The sequence below is a fragment of the Phaseolus vulgaris genome, chromosome 6 (assembly GCF_000499845.2).
Source record: "Phaseolus vulgaris cultivar G19833 chromosome 6, P. vulgaris v2.0, whole genome shotgun sequence".
In the NCBI taxonomy this organism is placed as follows: Eukaryota; Viridiplantae; Streptophyta; class Magnoliopsida; order Fabales; family Fabaceae; genus Phaseolus; species Phaseolus vulgaris.
This window is the reverse complement of record NC_023754.2, coordinates 1,721,200-1,744,621: the sequence shown is the minus strand read 5'-3', so window position 1 is coordinate 1,744,621 and position 23,422 is coordinate 1,721,200. Positions and strand designations below refer to the sequence as shown.

At 48.1% G+C, this 23,422-nt stretch overlaps 2 protein-coding genes across 2 annotated transcripts; both read left to right on the top strand.

Moving 5' to 3' along the window:
* On the top strand, positions 1–21,915 carry LOC137830924 (uncharacterized). The gene is made up of 3 exons (XM_068638337.1): positions 1–310; positions 21,030–21,212; positions 21,593–21,915. Exons 2-3 carry the CDS (start codon positions 21,084–21,086, stop codon positions 21,692–21,694), a joined length of 231 nt encoding a protein of 76 aa, XP_068494438.1. The 5' UTR covers positions 1–310; positions 21,030–21,083; the 3' UTR covers positions 21,695–21,915.
* On the top strand, positions 6,651–9,661 carry LOC137830923 (uncharacterized). The gene is made up of 2 exons (XM_068638336.1): positions 6,651–7,625; positions 7,742–9,661. The coding sequence occupies exons 1-2, from the start codon at positions 6,788–6,790 to the stop codon at positions 9,076–9,078; spliced, it is 2,175 nt and encodes a 724-aa protein (XP_068494437.1). The 5' UTR covers positions 6,651–6,787; the 3' UTR covers positions 9,079–9,661.
* Positions 21,916–23,422: the final 1,507 nt, after the last annotated feature.

Here is a 23,422-nt window from a genome sequence, read left to right as displayed (position 1 = left end):
CTGCAGTCCAATAAAAAAAAACAGAACCTAATTTCCTAAATCACACTACTTAACAAACCCTAATTTTACACCATCTATCTCTAACCTTTGATCGACACCTCCGGCATCACCGTCGATCTACAACCCTTGACCACCGCAATCGCCGCACGAACGTACAAACCGCCACCTCCAAGCGACCTAACCGCCACCACCGGGCGACCGCTGCGCTCGATTGCCACCACCGCCGCACTTGTTCAGAGAAGACGCATCACCTCCCCGCAGTCCACAGAAGACGCAAGGTGAAACGAAAACGAAAGGCGAAACGCTAAAGGTCAGTTTATTTCATTAATTTTCCCATTCAGAAGTATAGCGTTTTAGGTTAAAACGAAAACCCACAGGACTCGCGAGTTTGAGCGAGTTAACCGAGTTCAGTCCGAGTCTAGTCCGAGTCTGCTGAGTTTACTAAATAGTTGAGTTTACTACCGAGTTAACTCGACAAAAGTATGCGAAAATCTGATAAGGCTATGCAAAAACCTGAACTCGGATGAATCAACTAGAGTTGACTCGCTAGTTTCACAATCATGCTGCTAACATTTTCCAACAAGAGTAAACAGTCATTGACACCTTTTATTCAGCTATTGTCTATTTCAAGACTACAATATCTTTCAAATCTTATATAGTACATTTATTTTATGTTTTTAATTTTTATAAAAACAATTCTTAGATTCTCAGTTTTAATCAAACAAAAATTTGGTGTGAGTTTCTAATAATATTTTTAATTTTACAAAACTATTCGATTATTCATATATTATAAGATATTTATGTAATTTTTAACTAAATTAAAAATATTGTGTAATTTTTATAACATAAAATTAAAATTATTTATACAGTAATAAATTTATGTAAGTTGTAAACCAATTTAAACTAAAGAACATGATTGATTATAGTTGATAAGATGATCTCAAGCATCTAGTTTCGTAAAAAAATTGTTTGTTTCTAATTTTGTTATTTATGGTGTAATAAAAGATCTTGAAGATTATTTTATATTTGTGGATATATACTTTTTTTTCTTTTGTAACTTTTAAATAAAATTATATAAAAAATATTATTTAAAATATAAATTTAAATAAAAATCTAAATAAATTTGTATTATTAATTGTAGTACAAATAAGATCAGATGTCAAAAAGATAAATTTAAATAAATTAGGCAGCAGAATATAAATTTAAACAAAATTAATCATTTAAAAATAACTATAATTTCATAATTTTAAATAAAAATAATAATTAAATTTTAAATAAATTATTCTTCAATTATTAATATTTTAGTCACTTGATTCTTAAAAATTTAACTAAAAGTTAATAACAAGTATGAAGATTCTACCATTCCTACGTTCTTAGTTCACTTTATAAGAGTGTTGAAAAATTTAAATCTTTATATTTTAGAAACATGTCTTGAATTTCAGTTCAGAATATATTTCTCATCAGAAAACATATTTTAGTCTTAAATATATTTTCGAATCCAAAAATATATTTTAAAGTTTTATATAATATAATTAAAAATGTATGTTTAGATGTGTAAAAATGTATTTTAAATTATATAATACATAATATATATATATATATATATATATATATATTTTGATAGATATAGATTAAGCATACATATACGTATTCTGATCTGTTTATGTTATCTAAAATAGAAAACTGTGGAAAATGAATTTTCTTAACACACTTTCATTGTGGAACAATTACTAAGAAACAACTAACCAATATTCAATACAAGGAAATTGAAATTTTGTCACTACCTCTTGTTGAAAACAAATATAGAGATCAAACAATTTTTACATATTTAATTATTGAAACAAATTTTTTGAGAGAATTTGTCTTGGTTTGGTTGGGTATGTGATAAATTTATCTTGTCGTTTGTTTTCATTGAATAGAGTCTTTTGATGGATATCAATGCAAAACTAAAACCTCAAAATTGAAAGCAAGTTTTAGTGTTTTTATGCCACAATTAGCTGTGTTGTGCAATGCATCGTGGCTAAAGAACATTTGTTGGCATTGAAGATGTACCATCACACTTTTTTTCTCCTGAAACTTCCGACTCACTCTTATAAGAACAAGAGGAAGAAAAGATTTTGCAAGCTCTTGTTGCAAGTCTTGCTGAAACTAACTGATCCTGCCTGTTGACCGGGACGCAAGAACCTTGCCTCGTCAAACCTGGATTGACTTCTGCGCCGTATTAGCCTCCGTCCTTCACCGCGATTCACCTCAAGAACCTGCAAAAGACAGAACGGCGCCGCTGCGGCCGATCACGCTCCGACGCCCAAGTCAGCGACTGAACCACCAAATACTAAGAGAAAACTCAAGAACTCTAAGGAACCGTGCAAAATTCTCTCTCAGCGTACTCAAGACTCGCAAGCGTAAAGAAACAATCTAAAACGTGCGTACCTCAGAAGTTCGTTAGAATCTCTTATATACCTGTGCACTTTCTCTCTCCTGACAGTTACACATCTGGACACGTGGCTCGCATCCAGCTGTACACGTGTCACCATCTGGAGCATCCTTGACTTGGGCGCCACTTCTTACTCTTCAGGTTTTTTGGCTAAGTTACTTATGCATGACACAACTCAGTGCATAGCTGCCTTGGAGCGTGATCTCTTCTGAGTGGCGAGTTCGGGTGCCTTCGTACACACCTTCCCTGTGGTCTCGCCGGTCGCCTTCATGATCTACTTTACTTGCTTCACCGTGTATGTTCAGGTAAGCTGTCTCCCGACCTCATCCTCTGGCTAGCTAGGAAACGACTATCTGACTTCATCTTCGGCGATGTCCTTGTTTCGGCGATCTCTGGCCACCACGTGGTCTTGGGTTCGCATCTGGCGACTTCATCTCACACCCGGTGACCGCCGGTTTAGGTATGCTAGAGACCGGGGCACGCCAACTTAATAACTGGCGACCACACGAGCCCCCCGACTTCCTTCCCTTCTGCCAGCCATGGGCCCTGCTCAACACGCCTACATAATAGCTCGATGCCACGTCATCACTTCCGACTACCAGGACGGTACACAAGCCCCCAGTCTTAAGCGAAGACTTGTCCAGCGAAAAGACTAAAGGAGTCACGTCACTACCGATCTACGTGGCGCTGGCGCAGAATTCCGAACGTTCGTACTTTCTGCTTTCCTGACGCTCCACCAAACACTCTTCCAATCGCTCGACACGTGGCTTCATCAACGGTTATCTTTAGCTGTCGTTTACGCTTCCAAAAATCGTTTGAAAAACCCTTAAACCCATTTCATTTCTACTGTTCCATCATCTCTTTGCCTTCTCAAACGCTCTGAGTTTCCTCTGCAAACCCACGACGTTCTTCAACTCTCTCAATCCCCAACTCCCTTCAACGTTTGCTTGATCATCGAAAGGTACTCCCTTTACTCCTTCTGTTGATATTTGCTGCATTTTAACCGATTCGCATCATCCATTAACTGCCTGGTGCATACGTTGTGGGTTGTTTCTTCTGCTTCTCCCTTCTCGTAACTTAGGGCTTTGTCTCCATCACAACGAACTTTCGTTCGTTCGTTTTTCGTCCTTCTTTCACAATCGAGTCAGCCTCTGCAACCTTCGCTCACCTTTCCCTTTCTTTTTCCTTTGCAGTTTCCGCGATGGCTCGTTCAAAGATCACCGCGAATCCTCCTCCTTCGTCACGAAACCCTTCATCCCAAATGCCCAACCCATCGCGAGCACCTGGTGCTTCTTCTTCCCAGGCTGAGAGGCCTGCAACCTCTCACCCCAACCTTGCTCAGGCAACTCCACCCATCGCCGGAGGTGCCCCCATCGCCTCTCCAGACTACAAGAAGCTATACCCATGGGCCACCTCGACTTTGCTGAAGGAGACCTCTTCAGTAAACTCTCCCCTGGCGGTGCTTCGATTGAAGAAAGGGGACGAGCCCAACCTCTCATTCCACAAGGAGCATGATGACAAGCTGACGGTGCTGCCTTGTCCCCCCGACGTGCCAGTCTGCGCAGACGACAAAGGGAACAACGACGAGTTGTTCTGCTTTGTGTACACCACCCTTTTCAAGAAGGTGAAACTTAGGTTCCCCTTTACCCGTTTCGAACGGGAGCTACTAATCGAGCTCGACATCGCCGCCGCCCAGCTCCATCCCAACAGCTGGCCATTCGTGCGGGCGTTTCAGATTATATGCGCGCATTTGGGACTACCGGCCTCGGTAGACGTGTTCCTCTTCCTGTTCGAGGCCAAGAACCCTGGAGATCGCCTTTGGGTGAGCCTGAACGGAATTGTGGGAGGTCGATCCTCTCTATCTTCCAGCAATCTTACAAGGATTGGAAAGGTAAATTTGTCCAAGTGCGCCAAAATGATCAGGACGCTTCGCTGCTCGACGGCTTTCCCTTGTACTGGGTAAACAAGGGAAATAAAGACTCCAAGGGAAGCTTTAGGAAGCCAAGAAGCCCCGACAACATGGGCGCTTTGGACAAGGACCTGTGCCTCTTCTGGAAGAGCGTGGCGTCCGCTAACATCACCTTCCTCACTTCTGCGATCATCTCCTTTGAGTTCTACGAGGGCCAACTCGAGGCTCGCATAGGTTAGTGCTTACCTCAATATCTAAGTTATTGCCCTGTGCTGCACCTCTGTTATCTGTTGCTGGGCGTCTTGTCTGTTGCACACAAGACTTGGTCTTTATTTCCTGCACCACTTGTTTGTCTCGTTTGCATACTTACTCATGTGTTTATCTTTGTCTTTGAGCTGACCTGTATACCTTTGCATTATGCAGATCTCATGCTGGGTAAAGGAAAACTAGCCGAATTGAGGGCGCTCGCCCGAGCTCATGGGTTGGCGTCGGGCTCCCAGACTGTGCCCAACTCAGTTGTGGAGATCGCCGCTGCCCAGGACAGATCGCCCCCTAAAGGCCCAGCTCCTTCGGAAGCCTTGCCCGCCCAACAACGCAAGAAACTCATCCTAAGGAAGCCAAAGAGGAAAGCTCCTCAGGTGGTCTGATCCTGCCGGCAACTTGAACGTGGGTGAATCGCTTTGTAACACTTTCTGCCCTGTCTTCGCGACTGCGTCTCCTGAAGAATCACCTTCTGAACTCTCTGATGGCTTCAAAATGTGACCTGCAAAATACACAGACGGCGCCTCTAGCGGCCGTTTGCACTCCGACGATCAAGTTAGTTCAACAGAACCACCAGAAAATGGAAACTTAGTAAAAATGTGTGTGTGTAGAACTTGCACTCTGTTTTTCGTCTCTCTCCCTTTACTCTCACTCTGATTCTCCCTTTTATCTCTCTTTCCCTGCTCCTGGACATAACAGAATTCTGTTATGCTTTTCTGGCATGTGTCAGAACCCTGTCATGCTTTTCAGAGAAAGCGTACCTTCAGAATCAGCAATGGGGAGCGTGAGAGTCTGCGCATGTCTGCGCTTGGCTGCGCCTGTTTGTACCTTTAGCGGTACGGAGTGCTCTTTTGTCTGGACCGCACCCCTCTCAGATGGTGACACGTGGAGGCCTGCAACTCACATCTAACCACACGCGTGTCACTTACTGGAAGGGCTCTAGCGCCTCTCCTTGTCCGCCTAAGCTACGCCCTTGCGGAGTAACTTAGGATGCTTCTCTTATCTGGGTAAATTGCACACTCTTAGGAGTGGACGTCGGGTGTGGCTGGTCTAGGCGCACTCACCGAACGTTACTCTCTGTGTAGGCGACTTACCCTTCTGGATGACACGCACGTAATGGGTTGAGGGAATCACCAGTCACTGACTGGCTTACTAGTTCCCTCAGGCCACTCTCGTGCATGGTTCCTTGAGGTGTGCTCATGAGAGGTCCATGCGTAACGCTCTCGCTGGGAACCTTAGTCCCAGTTTAACTGCGTGTAACACGAGACCCCGATGACAATACACCCGATGACTGATCAGTGTTTATTCGCTACTCGCGCTCTGCCTCCAGGCGCGAGTCTGGGAACTGGTCTGCTGGTGGTCACTTGGCTTCTGACCACCGATCACCATTCTGGGTGATCTGTCCCCCGACCTCTCTGCCGCCTGATCTGTCGGTGGTAACTTGGTTACTGACCACCGATCACCTCTCTTGGCGATCGTCCCCCTACCTCTTTGCCACTTAGCCCACGTGTCACCCTGCGAGTGGTCCACGTGGTTCTCTGATGCTGACGTCATCGACTACCGATGACCGATCGGATCACAAGCCCCCCAGTCTCGAGTCGAGAACTCGTTCTCAGCGAAGAGACTAAGTGGTCGTGCCCTCAGTCCACGTGGCAAGTGGGGCCGCCTCACGTGCCACCTCACGTGCTGCTTCTTTATCGTTTGGACTTCCTTTCTTAATCTCGCGACACGTGGCCCCATCAACGGCCAGCGCTGTGCGTCGCTAGCGTTTCTTTCATTCAAATTGGCGCGCCCTTCCACTGTTCCTTCATCTTCTTCATTTGACTCCCAAACTTTCTGCGAACCTCTCTTCCGCGCACCCATCTTTCTTCAAATTCTCTGTGATCCTTGACTCTTACGATCATTCAAAGGTATGGTTTTTCTTTTCCCTGGCCCCTTTTTGGCCATCTTTACCGATTGTATTTATCATTCTAGTCATCATGCATCCATCTTCCCTGTTTTCTTCTTCTCAACCCGCGCTAGGGTTTTTCTCATGTTTCCGCTTTGACTTCTGCCTCCCCTTCTTTCTCCTTTACCTGGGCATTTCTTCCTCATTCCCTCTCTCTGTTTTTCACCGAACCATCCATCACTCTCTCCCTTTCTATTTCTGACCCTTCGTTTTCCTCCATTGCAGCTATCTCTCGATGGCTCGCTTGAAGCAGACCGCTCGTGTCATTGCCTCTTCTTCTGGTGCACAGCCCTCCGCTAGTGCACCAGCTTCGCCACCGCCTGTTGTCACCTCATTCCATGACAACGCCAAGGTCTATGACTGGGCCCCTCTGGCGTTGCTATCTGAAACGTCCATCTTGCTACCTGAGGACCATCTTAACTCGCTTCTGAGCCACGACCCGGACGAACCCTCGTGTTCCATAGACAGGGAAAACGACTTCCACATCCGAGTCCGCATCCCTCCCCGAGGGATGCCCATTTGCGCTGACGACAGGGCCACCAATGGGGTGCCCTTCGTTTTTGTTTACTCCGCGATCTTCAAAAGGTTGAAGCTGCGACTCCCCTTCACCTTCTTCGAGAAAGAGCTAATGATGGAGTTGAACGTCGCGCCCTGCCAACTCCACCCCAATGCCTGGGCCTTCATCCGGGCGTTTCAGATCCTGTGCAACCACTTTGGGCACAACGCCTTGGTGGAGGTATTCCTTTACTTCTTTGAGGCGAAGAAACCAGGGGATAGGTTTTGGGTCAGCCTGAACGGGGTTGCTGGACGGGTGCTTCTGGGCCTGTACCAGCAGTCCTTCAAAGACTGGAAGGGCATATTTTATATGATATCCGCCACCCCTCAAAGCCCTCATTTGCTCGAGGGGTACCCCCTCTACTGGGTTCCCCAGGTTCAATTTAAAAAACCCAAGGACCTCGAGACCATGGCCCCCTACGAGCGCGAGCTGTGTGGGCTGCTCCTGGGGGCTAAGTATGACTCCGCTCGCCTCATCAAGGATGAGTTTGATGTGGTTTCCCTGAAGAAATATACAGGTAGTTCTTTCTCTGCCGCCCCCTAGGACATTTATACCTCCTCATGCATGCTCTTATACTTTTCACCTTGCTTGCGTCTCTTAGCTGTCTAACTTTCCTCTTTCTTGCCTATGCAGATTCAATGTCAGGGAAAGATAGGAGGTTGGCGGTGTTGGAGCTCGCTAAACGCCGAGCGGCCAAAGGGACTGGCTCTTCCTCTTCCACCACCGAGCCAATCGAAGCCCCTCCGCTCTCGGTCGCGCCAGCCGAAGGCCCCGAGCAAGGGAAGAAAAGGAAAAGACTGGTGAAGGCTTCTTCGCTGGTACCTGCCGCTGCTGCTGCCTCAGTGGAAGAGGAAAGCTCAGGCTCCCCCCTCATTCACCGCCAGAGGAAGAAAGCAGTGGCTGAGGGGGTCTCGTCTCTCCAACCTGGAGGGATAGAGGTGGTAGAGGTAGAGGAAGGTTCACCACCTCCCTCTCCCTCTACTCGACCTGCCCCAGAGCCCGCATGCCCATCTTCTCCTGGCCAAAAATCGCCCCCAATCTCTCAACCGCCAACTTCCCCCCCAGCAGGCCAATCACCTGGTCCATCCGCTCACCCTGGTGGGGGTGTTTCCACTCAAAACGAGTGCGCCCCGCCTCCAATAACAATCTCCACCGCCAATGCTGAACATGGTGGGTCTGGCTCGCGCCCAAGCAACACTGGAGCCAACCATGAGAACTTCAGTAGAGTTATCTCCATGGTGCGACAGCACATCAGCAATGGGGAGCTCGTCGACTGGAGCGGGGAGGAGATAGACGCACACCTTGCCAAGCAGATGGTGCTCTCGCTGGAGTTCTCCACCCAGCATCGCAAGCAGAAAGCCCTGGAGAAGAAGGTGAAGGAGCTTGAGCACGACAATGAGTCGCTACACAGTGACCTTGAAGCCGCTCAGGGGTCTGTCGAGCTGATGCGAGGCATGGTGGAGAAGGCCAGGAGGGAGTACTTGCTGCAGGTCCAGGAGACCATCAAGATGGAGATCTTGATGGGGCAGACTGTTGGTCCTCTGGACTGCAAGGTGGCAGAGCTACAGGCTGAGAATTCTTCTTTGCTCGAGCGGAGTCAGATGGTGGAGGAGTTACAGGCTGAGAACGCCTCCCTACGCCAACAGGATTCTCAGCGGGTGGAAATGCTCAAGGCCGCCAAGGAGGCAACTGCTGCTGCCGAAAAGAAGCTTGAGGAGGCAGTGGGCAAGCTGTCTGAGGCTGCCTCCTCCCTTGCTACCCTTACCACGCAGAGGGATGCTGCAGAGGCTTCGAGGCGAAGTCTGGAGGCGGAGAAAGAGGACTTGATGAACGTGGGCGCCGATTCCCTCATTGATGGATTCGAGCTGGCGCTCGAGAAAGTCCGCTGCGTCCTTCCAGAACTGGACCTTGCGCAATTCAGCATTCATCACTCGGTGGTAGATGGGAAACTTAGGCCTCCTACTCCCTGAATCTCTTCCTTTTTGTAATTTTGACTTCTTCTGTACAAAGTTTCATTCTGTAACCTTATGTTTCTGCACCATTCAACTCTTTGTAACTGACAATTGTATGAACATCTCTGGTGATATATCTTGGTTTCAATTGCTCAATTTCTCTTTGTATTTTCTTTGGACTCCACTTATCTTTATGTGCGCGACTAACTGTTAGCTAGTTTAGGTTCAGCGCGATCTGCTTCTCTTACTCTTTGCGCGCGACTAAGTGTCAACCAACTCAGGCTTAGCGCGATCTGCTTCTCTTACTCTTTGCGCACGACTAAGTGTTAACCAATTCAGGCTTAGCGCGATCGGCTTGATCTCGACTGGCTATTCCCTCAGCTTGGTGTTTAACAGTCCTCGTGCGCTGCTTTGTACTACTAGCCAATTACCGACAACTCATCAGTGATCGCTCTTTAGTCCTTACTTAGCTTTCTCTGTCGCTCTAGCGCTAAGTGCATAAAGGACCTTGACATCGATTGCTCAAAATGAGGCCTCATCTTGGGGAAAAGGAAGTGTTTCTCGCTAACCCCTTTCCCTTTCCCCGAGGTCATTACCCTTTGGCGGGTTGAGTCGCTCGCTCCCTGTCTCACTCCTGGGGTGAGAAAGGTTTTCTGACTGAGAGTCTTACTGGGCCAATATTGGTGCATGCCAAGTGGGTAAGGACGTTTTGTCAAAACCTTTCCTTTCCCTCTCTTGGTCTTACTAGCACCCCTGGCCTTTCAAACCTTTCTGCTTGCGCTCACACCTGGGGTGAGGAAGACTTAGATCGGTGCCAGTACTTGCGCCTAGGGCAAGTAGGGCCTCACCAATCACCTGCACTTGCACCTGGGGCAAGGAGGATTTTAACTTTAATACTTGAGCACACTTTATATGCTGGAAATTTTTCTTTAATTGGGTGGCCTCGTTAAAAACCCTCTTTAGGGAAAAGAGTGCCCCCTTGTCTGTTCAACTGTTTTCACCACAAACAAAGCATGTGCCTTTCAGCGTGAGAACGCCATTACCGTACAATTTTAACTGAAATAAAATTTTAAATGGGTGGCGTTCCACGTTCTGGGGATTGCTCCTCCCTCCAAAGTCTCTAGGCGATAGGCTCCGTTCTCTAATGTCTCCACCACTCTGTACGGGCCTGTCCACTTCGGGGATAACTTATTCTGCATGTCATTCTGATGCGCCTTTCTCATCACCAGATCACCTTCCTGGAAGCGCCTGGGCCTCACTTTAGAGTTGTGCCTCCGCTCGACTCTTCTCTTCACGGCTTCAGCACTGACTCTGGCCTCCTCTAGCACTTCGTCTAGCAGATCTAGATTCACCTTACGCTCTTCATTGGACTCTTCAGCAACGAAGTTCAAAAATCTGGGGGAGCTCTCCTGTATCTCTACAGGAATCATGGCGTCTGTCCCATAGACAAGGCTGAAGGGTGTCTCATGGGTGCTGGACTGTGGGGTGGTGTGGTAAGACCACACAATTCTGGGGACCTCCTCTGCCCAGCCTCCTTTGGCCTTGTCTAGCCTCCGCTTCAGCCCCCTGAGCAGCACTCGATTTGCTGACTCCACCTGCCCATTTGTTTGTGGGTGCTCCACTGATGCGAAAACCTGTTGTATCTTTAGCTCTTCACACATCTTCCTCAACTGATGACTGGTGAACTGGGTGCCATTGTCGGAAACCAGCCTCTTGGGTATTCCGAAGCGGCAGACAATGTTCTTCCAGACGAAGTGTTCGACTTTCTGTGCGGTGATGTGTGCAACTGGCTCTGCCTCCACCCACTTAGTGAAATATTCGATGGCCACAATGAGGAACTTCATCTGCCTTGTCGCCAGGGGAAAAGGTCCTAGGATGTCAATCCCCCATGTATGGAATGGCCACGGGCTATGGATGGACCTCAACTCCTCAGGGGGTGCCTTGTGCCAATCTGCATGCAGCTGACATTGTTTGCATCGCTGAGCAAACCTTATGCAATCTTCCTTCAGCTTCGGCCAGTAGTACCCCGCGCGGAGTACTCTACTTGCCAAAGCGCGACCACCTACATGGCTTCCGCACACCCCCTCGTGCAGCTCAGACATGAGTCTGGTGCATTGCTCGCCGTGTACACAGATCTGCACAGGGTGAGAAAATCCAAATCTAAATAGGCTTCCATCTATGAGAGTAAACTTACTTGAACCCCTCTTTATTCTTTTGGCCTCTGCCAGATCGAGCGGGAGTACACCATCTTCTAAGTATAGCCGGTATGGCGTCATCCAAGTGTGGGGTTCCTTCTCCGCGTGGACCTCCATCGACTCACCAATCTTTGAGGGTCGCGATCTCACCCTCGGCGCTCTCAGCGTCTCTTGAGTCAACGACCGATGACCGATCGTTAGACGCTCCATTGACTTGTATACATGAAGCACCTGGTTGTCTGATACAAACGCGCGCGGCACCTTCAGGGTCTCCTGAATGACAGTCCTCTGCTTCCCCCCCTTGCCTGAGCTGGCTAGCTTGGCAAGCAGGTCTGCTCGGGCATTTTGCTCTCTTGGCACATGCACTAACTCAAACTCAGTGAAGGACGTCTTCAGGAGCTGCACATACTCCAGGTAGGCTGCCATCTGGGGATCCTTTGCTTGGAACTCCCCCGTAACCTGCCCAGTGACCAGTAACGAATCGCTCTTGGCCAGCAGATTTCTTGCTCCCATTTCCCTTGCTAGCAACATTCCCGCGATCAGGGCTTCGTACTCCGCCTGATTGTTGCTAGCTTTGAAGGCGAAACGGAGGGACTGCTCGATCAGTACTCCGTTTGGCCCTTCCAGGATGACCCCAGCGCCGCTTCCTTGCTGATTAGAGGAGCCATCCACCGATAACACCCATCGGAAATCTAGCCCTTCTGCAGGTGTCGCGATGGATGATAGCTCGACTACGAAGTCCGCGAACACCTGCCCCTTGATCGGTCCTCGGGGCTCATACTGAATATCGAATTCCGACAATTCTACTGCCCACTTGACCATCCTTCCTGCCACATCAGGTTTCTTCAATACATTCTGGATAGGCAGATCAGTCATCACCACCACTGTGAAGCTGTGGAAATAATGCCTGAGTCTTCTGGCTGAGAATACCACCGCCAGAGCAGCCTTCTCGAGGGCCTGGTACCTGGTTTCAGGGCCTTGCAGCACCTTGCTGACGAAATAAACAGGCCTCTGGGCCTGGTCCTGCTCTTGCACCAGGACTGAACTGACTGCCCTCTCCGTAACAGCAAAGTATAGACAGAGAGGGATGCCTACCTGGGGCTTTCGCAAGACTGGTGGGCTTGCCAGATATCCCTTCAACTTAATGAAGGCCTCCTCGCACTCCTGCGTCCAGAGAAACCTGCTGTTGCGCTTGAGACACTGGAAGTATGGGTGACCTTTCTCCCCCCCAGCAGACATAAACCGGGACAGTGCCGCCAAGCGACCGGTGAGCTGCTGCACCTCCTTCACCGTCGTTGGGCTCCTCATCACCACGATCGCCGCACACTTCTCCGGGTTAGCTTCGATTCCTCGCTCTGTCAAGAGGAAACCCAAGAACTTCCCAGCCTCTACACCGAATATGCATTTCTCAGGGTTGAGCTTCAGCCTATACTTGGCAATGGTGGTGAATAGCTCTTCCAGATCAGCCGCATGATGCTTCTTCTCTTGGGACGTAACCACCATGTCATCTACATAGGCGTGTACGTTCCTTCCCAGCATGGGCGAGAGCACCCTATCCATGAGCCGCTGGTAGGTAGCCCCCGCATTCTTCAACCCAAATGGCATGACCTTGTAGCAATAGCAAGACCGTTCCGTCATAAACGCGGTCTTGCATTCGTCCATTGGGTGCATCCTGATCTGGTTATACCCTGAGAAAGCGTCCAAGAAGCTGAGCAGCTTTCCCCCCGATGCGCTATCGACTAGAGCATCTATACTGGGTAAGGGGTAAGAATCCTTGGGGCACGCCTTGTTGAGGTCAGTGAAGTCCATGCACTCGCTCGACGGCGAGGAGGTCTTTATCTCTTTCTCGCCTCAGGACGCGCGAGGGCGTTGAGGTCTTTTAAACATTGCCGGTGCCTCCGATCGCCGAAAGACGATGAGGACTTTTAACTTTAACTGATGCCGCCAATCGCCGAAAAACGATGGAGACTTAGAAACTTTTCAGAAAGCATGCAACATAACTTCAAAACTTGCCTTAAATCACGTTCGAGTGACAAGGTTTTTTCTTCAAAACTTTCGCAATAACGACAAGCATGCAATCTAAAACAACTTTAAACTTCGAAAACTCTTCTTTATTGGGTGGCCTCATTAAAAACCCTCCTTAGGGAAAAAAGAGTGCCCCCTTCAAACTGTTTTAACAGAAAGCTCGCAAACTCTACGTGTTTGTTTTTACTTACAACGCTTTTAACTGTAATATAACTTGAGGTGCGTGGCGTTCCAGGTGCGAGGAATCGCCCCTCCTTCCAATGTTTCTAAGCGGTAGGCGTCGTTCCCGAGCGCCTCGGTTATCCTGAACGGTCCCGTCCGCTTAGGCGACAGCTTGTTCTCAATCTCGTACTGATGGGCCTTCCTCATCACCAGGTCGCCTTCTTTGAACTGCCTTGGCATCACCTTCGAGTTATACCTTCGTTCAATCCTTCTTTTCACTGCCTCAGCCTTCACTCTTGCCTCCTCCCTGACCTCATCCAGCAAATCCAGATTCAGCCTTCTTTCCTCATTCGAGTCTTCCGCTACAAAGTTCTGGAATCTCGGCGAGCTCTCTTGGATTTCCACTGGAATCATTGCGTCGCATCCATAGACCAGGCTAAACGGGGTCTCATGGGTTCCTGACTGCTCGGTGGTGTGGTACGCCCAAACTATACGGGGTACCTCCTCAGCCCAACTTCTTTTGGCTTTCTCTAGCCTTCTCTTCAAACCTCTCAGCAGTACCCGATTGGCTGACTCTACTTGGCCATTTGTCTGAGGGTGCTCGACGGATGCAAATACTTGTTGAATTCCCACCCCTTCGCACAGCTTCTTCAACAGACGACTTGCAAACTGAGTTCCGTTATCTGACACCAGGCGCTTGGGCACACCAAACCGGCACACGATGTTCTTCCACACAAAGCTCTCGATCTTGTGTGCGGTGATCTGGGCCACTGGTTCCGCTTCAATCCACTTGGTGAAATATTCGATTGCCACCACCAAGTACTTCATCTGCCTGATCGCCAATGGGAAAGGTTCCAGAATGTCGATCCCCCACGTATGAAACGACCAAGGGCTGTAAATCGACTTCAACTCCTCGGGAGGCGCTTTGTGCCAATCGGCGTGCTGTTGGCATTGCTTGCAACACTGTGCGTACTTCTTGCAGTCCTCCCTCATTGTTGGCCAGTAGTAACCTGCACAGAGTGTTCTTGCGGCCAGAGCTCGACCCCCGACGTGACTTCCACAAATCCCTTCATGGAGCTCGGCCATGATTCTTGTACATTTCTCTCCGTGCACACATTCTAGGAGTGGGTGTGTGAACCCAAACCTATACAACTCACCATCAATCATCGTGAACTTGCTGGAGTTCTTCTTTATCTTCCTGGCCTCCGTCGGATCCAGCGGGAGAAGGCCATCCGCCAGGCATCGCTTGTACCGTGTTACCCAGGTGTCTGGCTCATGGGTAGCGCAGACCTGCGCTCCGTTTACCTTCTCTTCCCGACACACTCTTATTCTCGGCGATCTCAAGGTCTCCTGAGTTAAATACCTGTGGCTCCTCGCCGCTTTCTCCGTCGACTTGCTTATCTGAAGAACCAGGTGATCTGCCACAAATGCCCTAGGCGTCTTCAGAGTTTCCTGGATCACCGTCCTCTGCCTACCCCCCCTTGCCCGAATTGGCGAGCTTAGCTAGCAAGTCAGCTCGGGCATTCTGCTCTCGGGGCACATGGACCACCTCGAAGGAGACAAAGGAACTCTTCAACTCCCGCACATACTCCAGGTAAGCCGCCATTTGTGGATCCTTGGCCTGAAACTCGCCTGTTACTTGTCCCGTGACCAACGACGAGTCACTCTTAGCCATCAATACCCTAGCTCCCATCTCCTTGGCCAGCAAGATTCCGGTGATCAGCGCCTCATACTCTGCTTGATTGTTGCTGGCTTTGAAGGCGAACCTCAGGGACTGCTCAATCAACACGCCGTTGGGCCCTTCCAAGATGACTCCAGCACCGCTACCCTGCTGGTTCGACGACCCGTCCACCGAAAGCACCCAACGAAAATCATCCCCCTCAACTCGTGTTGCTTCTGACGAGAGCTCGACCACGAAGTCTGCGAAGATCTGCCCCTTGATCGGACCTCGGGGCTCATACTTGATATCAAACTCCGATAGCTCCACCGCCCACTTCACCATCCTCCTAGCTACATCGGGTTTCTTCAGAACCTTCTGGATGGGCAAGTCGGTCATCACCAGTATTGTAAAACTGTGGAAATAGTGGCGTAACCTTCTCGCCGGAAAAACCACAGCCAGCGCGGCTTTCTCCAAAGCCTGATATCTCACTTCCAGGCCCTGCAGCATCTTGCTGACGAAATAAATAGGCTTCTGAGCTTGATCTTGGTCTTGGGCGAGCACCGCACTCACCGCCCTCTCAGTCACAGCAAAATACAACCTGAGAGGGGTCCTCACCAGCAGTTTGCACAAAATCGGCGGGCTCGCCAGGTACTCTTTGAGCTTGACGAAGGCCTCTTCACACTCCTTCGTCCAGGCAAATTTGTTGTTTCGCCTTAAACACTGAAAATACGGGTGGCCCTTCTCTCCGCTGGCTGACACGAAACGAGACAGGGCGGCCATCCGACCCGTAAGTTGCTGCACCTCCTTCACGGTAGCCGGGCTCCTCATCGCCAAGATGGCAGCGCACTTGTCAGGATTGGCTTCTATTCCTCTTTCAGTCAAGAGGAATCCCAAGAACTTTCCCGCCTCTACGCCAAAGATGCACTTCTCGGGATTCAGCTTTAACCTGAACTTGGCGATCGTGGTGAACAACTCCTCCAAGTCCGCAACGTGCTTGCTCTTCTCCGGCGAGGTCACGACCATGTCATCCACGTACGCTTGCACATTCCTTCCCAGCATTGGTGCAAGTACTCGATCCATCAACCTCTGGTACGTGGCCCCCGCGTTCTTCAGCCCAAAAGGCATCACCTTGTAGCAGTAGCACGATCTCTCGGTCATGAAGGCAGTCTTCTCTTCATCCATGGGATGCATCTTGATCTGGTTATACCCTGAGAAGGCATCCAGGAAACTCAGCAACTTACATCCTGCAGCACTGTCCACCAGGGCGTCTATGCTTGGCAAAGGATACGAATTCTTTGGGCAAGCCTTGTTCAGATCGGTGAAATCGACGCACATGCGCCATTTCCCATTGCTCTTCTTCACCAGCACGACATTAGCTAGCCACTCAGGGTACTGGACCTCCCTGATATGGCCTACAGCGAGGAGCTTCTGGGTTTCATCTCTGATCGCCTGCCTTCTCTCCTCGTTGAATTTCCTTCTTCTCTGTCGCACTAGCCTGACTTGGTTGTCCATTGCTAGATGATGGCACAAGAAGTCGGGGTCAATTCCCGGCATGTCTGAAGCAGACCATGCGAAAGCATCCAGATGCCGCTCTATCACCTTGGCAATCTGGTCTTGGAGCTCAGCCTCCAAGGATTTTCCCAACTTGAAGACCTTTCCCCCGATCTCCCTTTCGAGCCATTCCTCGACGGGTTTGGGTCTAGCTTCCCTGGCGATCACCGCCCTGGCGATTCCCAGCTCCCTCGCTTCCTCTGGGCGGTTTCTCGCCTCTTCTTCCCGCTCGGCGTTCTCTCCCTCAGCCTCTGCATCCATCATGGCGACGTCTCCTCCGGCGGCCACCTCCATCGCCGCATCAACAACCCGCCACTCTGTTGGCTTGGGCCTCACACCGGGAGGCGGCGTCGTCGTGATGTAACTCACTGACCTCTTGTTCTTCAGGCTATTCTCATAGCACTTCTTCGCTTCTTTTTGGTCAGATTTGATGGTGATCACCACCCCTTCCATCGATGGCAACTTCACCTTCATGTGCCTGGTCGAAGGCACAACTCCTATTCTGTTGAGCGTTGGTCTTCCCAACAAAATGTTATATGCTGAGGGAGCGTTCACGACGAGGTACTTGATTTTCTCCGTTCTCGAGCCCGCCTCATCCGTGAAAGTAGTTCTCAACTCTATATACCCCCTGACCTCCACCTGATCGCCAGCGAAGCCATACAAACACCCTCCATAGGGCCTCAGCTGGTCAAGGGGCAACTGCAACTGTGTGAAAGTCGGCCAGAACATTACATCTGCCGAGCTTCCTTGGTCCACTAGTACTCTGTGGACCTTCCTTCCCGCCGTAACAAGCGAGATGACTATTGGATCGTTGTCATGAGGCACTACGTCCCTGAGATCTGCCCTTGTGAACGTGATGTCCATGTCTGGTGAGTGGTCCTCAAACATATCCACCGTCATCACAGACCTCGCATACTTCTTCCTCTGTGACGCGGTGCATCCACCACCCGAGAAACCTCCTGCAATGGTGTGGATCTCTCCGTGAGTAGGCATCTCGTGCTGCTGAGCCTCACCACCTGCTGGCTGGGAGCTCGACGCGCCCCCCGTCCTTCTATCCAGCAAGTAATCATTTAGGAACCCGCTCTTGACCAGGTCGTCGAGCTGGTATCTTAAAGCCAAACATGAGTCCACGGTGTGGCCAAAGCCCTGGTGGAACTCGCACCAGGCGTCTGGCTTTGGCCCCAGCACCTTGTCGCCCACCTTCTCGGGCGCCTTCAGCCTAGCTGATATATTGGGAATGGCGATCAGGTCCGCCAACCCCATGACAAACTTGTGCTTCGGCGGGCGATTGTACACCCGACGTGCCGGTTGAGGGCCCCCTGGGCCCCTGCCCTTGTTCTTCCTTGGATCATAAGGATGGCGAGTCCTCTGATCCCTCTTTGGCCGCCGCTGTCTCCAGCACCCTCTGTGGCTGGATCCTGGTCTGGGCACGTGGCCTAGCGGGAGCCACGCTTCCCCTCTTCTCGGCGACCTCACTTTCGTCGGCGATGTGGGCCACCGCAAGTCGCCTAACCTCAGCAAACGTGGCGGGGTGAGCCCTGATCAACGCCTCGCAGAAGGGTCCCGACCGCACGCCCTTCTTGAATGCGTAGACCAGCATCTCTTCGTCCTTGGCTGGCGAGCGGACCATCTGCGCCCCAAAACGATTCAAGTAGTCCTTGAGGGACTCTCCCTGGTACTGCCTTATGTCGAACAGATCATAAGACACCCTAGGCGGCGCCTTGTTCACTATGTACTGCTCGACGAAGATCTTCGAAAACTGTTGGAAATTGGTTATGTGACCCGTAGGCAGGCTCACAAACCATTCCAGCGCCGTCCCCTGGAGTGTGCTCACAAACATCTTGCAATACACAACATCCGATCCTCCTGACAGCATCATCTGCGTATGGAACGTGGTGAGATGTGCCTCAGGATCCTCCACGCCGATAAAAACAGCCTTCACAGGTACCACACTCGCAGGGATAGGCGTGTCTGTGATCGCCTGAGCGAAAGGCATGGGGAAAACGCGAGGCGGCGTTGACGGCGCGACCTCTTCCGCGACTGGGCGCCCTCGCTGCTCCTGAAGAGCTTGGCGCAATTCTTCAGTAACTCTGCTAAGCTCTTCATTCCTGGCCTGAGAGGCGACCAGGTCCTCGTGCATTTTTGCCTGCTCTATGCGCGAGGCTTTCACATTCGCCTGCAACGCACGCATGATTTCCACCATCTGCGCCATAGTCATGGCGCCTTCAGCAGCAACGGGCGCAACTGGACTTGAACGGTTGCTTCTCATTTTTCTCATGAAAACTTGACAAACCACAGAGAGCGATGAACAACACCTTCTTCAGCGACGATCGATTCAGCGATCAATCGGTCAGAACCTCGCAAACTTCGAAAAACCTCAAGAACACACCTCAACAGAAAACCTCCACAGAAACTCACAACTCCACCACAAACCACCGTTTCTTCCACAAAAATCCGAACGAGCGGCGAAACTTAGATCTCACCGATTAAAACTTGCGTAAGCAGCGAAAAACCTCACCTCACCGAACAAGAACTCAAACGAACGGTGGAAAACACGAAACTACCGAACAAAACTTAGATGAACGGCGGAAAATGGTTGCACCAGCATACAACCAAACAGAAACTGCAGAAACCTCCAAGAACTCACGCTGTGGATGGGAACAAGTTTTACACGGCCCCACGGTGGGCGCCTGATGATCCTGCCTGTTGATCGGGACGCAAGAACCTTGCCTCGTCAAACCTGGATCGACTTCTGCCCCGTATTAGCCTCCGTCCTTCACCGCGATTCACCTCAAGAACCTGCAAAAGACAGAATGGCGCCGCTGCGGCCGATCACGCTCCGACGCCCAAGTCAGCGACTGAACCACCAAATACTAAGAGAAAACTCAAGAACTCTAAGGAACCGTGCAAAATTCTCTCTCAGCGTACTCAAGACTCGCAAGCGTAAAGAAACAATCTAAAACGTGTGTACCTCAGAAGTTCGTTAGAATCTCTTATATACCTGTGCACTTTCTCTCTCCTGACAGTTACACATCTGGACACGTGGCTCGCATCCAGCTGTACACGTGTCACCATCTGGAGCATCCTTGACTTGGGCGCCACTTCTTACTCTTCAGGTTTTTTGGCTAAGTTACTTATGCATGACACAACTCAGTGCATAGCTGCCTTGGAGCGTGATCTCTTCTGAGTGGCGAGTTCGGGTGCCTTCGTACACACCTTCCCTGTGGTCTCGCCGGCCGCCTTCATGATCTACTTTACTTGCTTCACCGTGTATGTTCAGGTAAGCTGTCTCCCGACCTCATCCTCTGGCTAGCTAGGAAACGACTATCTGACTTCATCTTCGGCGATGTCCTTGTTTCGGCGATCTCTGGCCACCACGTGGTCTTGGGTTCGCATCTGGCGACTTCATCTCACACCCGGTGACCACCGGTTTAGGTATGCTAGAGACCGGGGCACGCCAACTTAATAACTGGCGACCACACGAGTCCCCCGACTTCCTTCCCTTCTGCCAGCCATGGGCCCTGCTCAACACGCCTACATAATAGCTCGATGCCACGTCATCACTTCCGACTACCAGGACGGTACACTAACAAATTAGAATATATAATTGAAAGGTTAAAATTTAGAATTTTGAAACAATAACAAAGATGTATCATCTTAATAATTTTAAATGCTTTTTAACACTTGAAAACTACATTGGAAAAATGTTTATTTTTACAATTTTATTAAACACTTTCTTGAATAAATTTGTTTTGACAGTTTCAAAAAGTAATTTAAGAAAAATATAAAATAGAGGTCTCTATTAGTAAATGTGGGAGGTGCAAGTAACAGTGGGCTGCTCAAGAAAGTAGATCGGGTTAAGAAAAGAAGGTATTAAGAGTATTTCTTCCTGCACCCTTGAATTTTTCTTCTTGCACTCCTACATTCTTTGAAATACTAGAATTATCCTTGATAATTTTGGGTTATTCAGAATAAGGATAGCAAAAAGTATTTTTGGAATAGAAAATCAGAAGCAAAAATCCATTCCAGAATAACACATTTTTAGAATATCTGAAATGTTAAATCCAGAATTCATAATATGTGTTTCGAAAATATTTTGGAAAAAATAATTAAGAAATCATTTTGAAAGTGGTAAAATAGTCTTTTTCAAAAATGATGGGGAGTAGGAAGCCATTTGTTGGGTGCAGGGAGAAACACCCAGGTATTAATTGGAGTATCTTCCATTCTTTCGCATCAGTATTGTTGTGCTGTGTTATCATGGTTCTCTCGGGTAAAAATTAATTATTTCATATCTCTATTCGTGTTTGGTTATGTTATGATGATTGATTCAGATCAATTTTCCTCTTTATTTATTGATTAATTGGTTTCAAACACAGTGCTTGGTTCTGTTGCTGTTGGTATTGGTATTTGTTGGTGATAGCAAAGATACAATGTCGTCTCTGGGCACATCCAAAGGGATTCTAGAAATTGCCAAGTTCGGTGTGTATGTGACGGTACCAATCATTCTTATGTACACTTTTGCCAACAATCCCGGCAACCTCCGCAAGTTCATGGGAAATGTAATCATCTTCTCATATCTTATATATAATCATTTTGGAGGCTTATGTACTTCTATGCTCACCAGTTTCTTTTTATTGATATTAAATATTGTTATACAATGGAGTGTTACCAAGTAGAGTTTCATTTGTCATATCTATCAATTTTGCATATTCAATGATCCTGAAATCAGATTATATAATTTCAGATGCAACTATCCCATAAGTTTAGATGTACAGTAAGCAAGTATAATCACTTTGAAATTGAATAAATGTTTTCCAGATCAATTGTCTTGTCTTGATGGCTTTGAATTCATTCATGAGCATGAATGCAATTTTGAAATTGTTTTTAACTAAACCAGTATCTGTACTCCAAATCATATTTCATTCTTATCATGTTACAGAGGTCATACATTGAATATCCACCAGAGGCAGAAAGGCCACCATCACCGGAGGAAATTAGGGAGATGGCTCGGGAGATGGCCCGTAGAAGGAACAGTGTCTGATGTTCGATGTGGTTGGTTTTGGTTGCACTGCAGGGTTTGTGTAACAGAAACACTGGTTATGTAGTAAATATGTTTATTGCTACGTGTGTAATACTAAATCAGGATCTACAAAATACTCTACATAAAAATAGATGTTTTATTTTACAAAAATTCACAGAGTTTGGTGCACTGCCTACAACTATTGTATTATCTTCAAATCTAAAAAAAATCCATATTTTGGAGATCCTGTTATACTGTTATTCATATGTTCTAGTTGAGTGATGGGTGTTATTTATTGGTAAATCAAGGATATGAAAACACCCCAATTATAGAAAATGCCGCAAGAAACCTTTAAGATTCATGGACTAATTTTGTGCATTTGGGATTTGTCATCCTTTGAAGATCTAACAATGAAACCAATTTTGGAAGGCTTGCCTCTTTATTCTTTTTCAGTTGCTTTATGATGAAAAGTTCTCGGCCTACATTACATCGACTTCTTTCAACTATCATCAATGAAACATTAAATATTTCTTTATAACAGATCTGAATCCAGCAATGATTTTAAGAACATAAAAGAGAATGTGAAAGTGTCAATTGCTGCCACATCGCATTTTGCCTGCATCATTCTCCTGAACAAGTCAATGGCCTTCTCTGGTTGGTTGGCGAGTCATCCCAAATTCCCTGATCATGGTGTTCCATATAAACACATCGGGTTTATCGATTCTGTGAAAAACCCTGACGACGTAATTGATATCTCCGTGACCTGAAACCGCTTAAAACTCAATGATCTTTCCCACCACAAGCGGGGTATTATGGAAACCATTTGCACAACACGACCCTGCATCTCCTTCAACCGCTTCATGCTGAAACACTGCTTCAAAAGTATCAAGAGACTTGGTTGAGCCTTCCAAAATGCTCCGTCTTTGGGACTCATTGCAATACAAATAATTAGGTGGAGATTTTATTTTATTAAATCTCATTTAAATACCAATATTTTCTCAGACTCAAGTTCATCGTATGTTCAGGTATAATGATAAAACTAAACTAAGCTATGAATATACATATTTTTAATTTAATTTATAAAATTGGAAATTCAATTTCTATATACGCAGGTGTGGAATGCAATGGTCCATAAGTTTTCACTTATCACGTGTTGCCCTTTTACAAGTTATCCTTTCTGCTATAGAGGTGGAGAGAAAATGTGTTAAATGAGTTATTTAGAGGCCGTGAGAGTAGGATCGTGTGAAGTAACTACAAAATTCAGGCAAATTAGAGAGTAATAGTATGTGGTGACCCTTCAGGGAATGTACAGTGACCCACTTTATACTTCCTGCACAAACCCAATGAAACTTTTTATGGAAATATGAAGTGAGTGTTCATGTTTGTTGTGATGGACATGATGTGGGGAGAAAATGTGTTAGATCAGGTCTTTAGAGGGCATGAGTGTAAGGCAGTGTCAAGTGAGCAATAATTCAGTCAACTTAGAGGGTTGCAGTATGTGATAACCCTAGTAGGAGTATGTGGTGACTCACATTACACTTTCTGCACAGACCCATGGAAACTTTTTCTGGAAATGGGAAGTGAGTGTTCGTGTTGGTTGTAGTGGGGCATGAGCTGGGGACAAAGTAATTCAATTGAGGTGTTTAGAGTCCATGAGTGTAGAGCACTGTGAAGTGGGCACAAAATTCAGTAAACTAAGAGAATATCATCAAATGGTGACCCTATAGGGAATATGTGGTGATCCACATT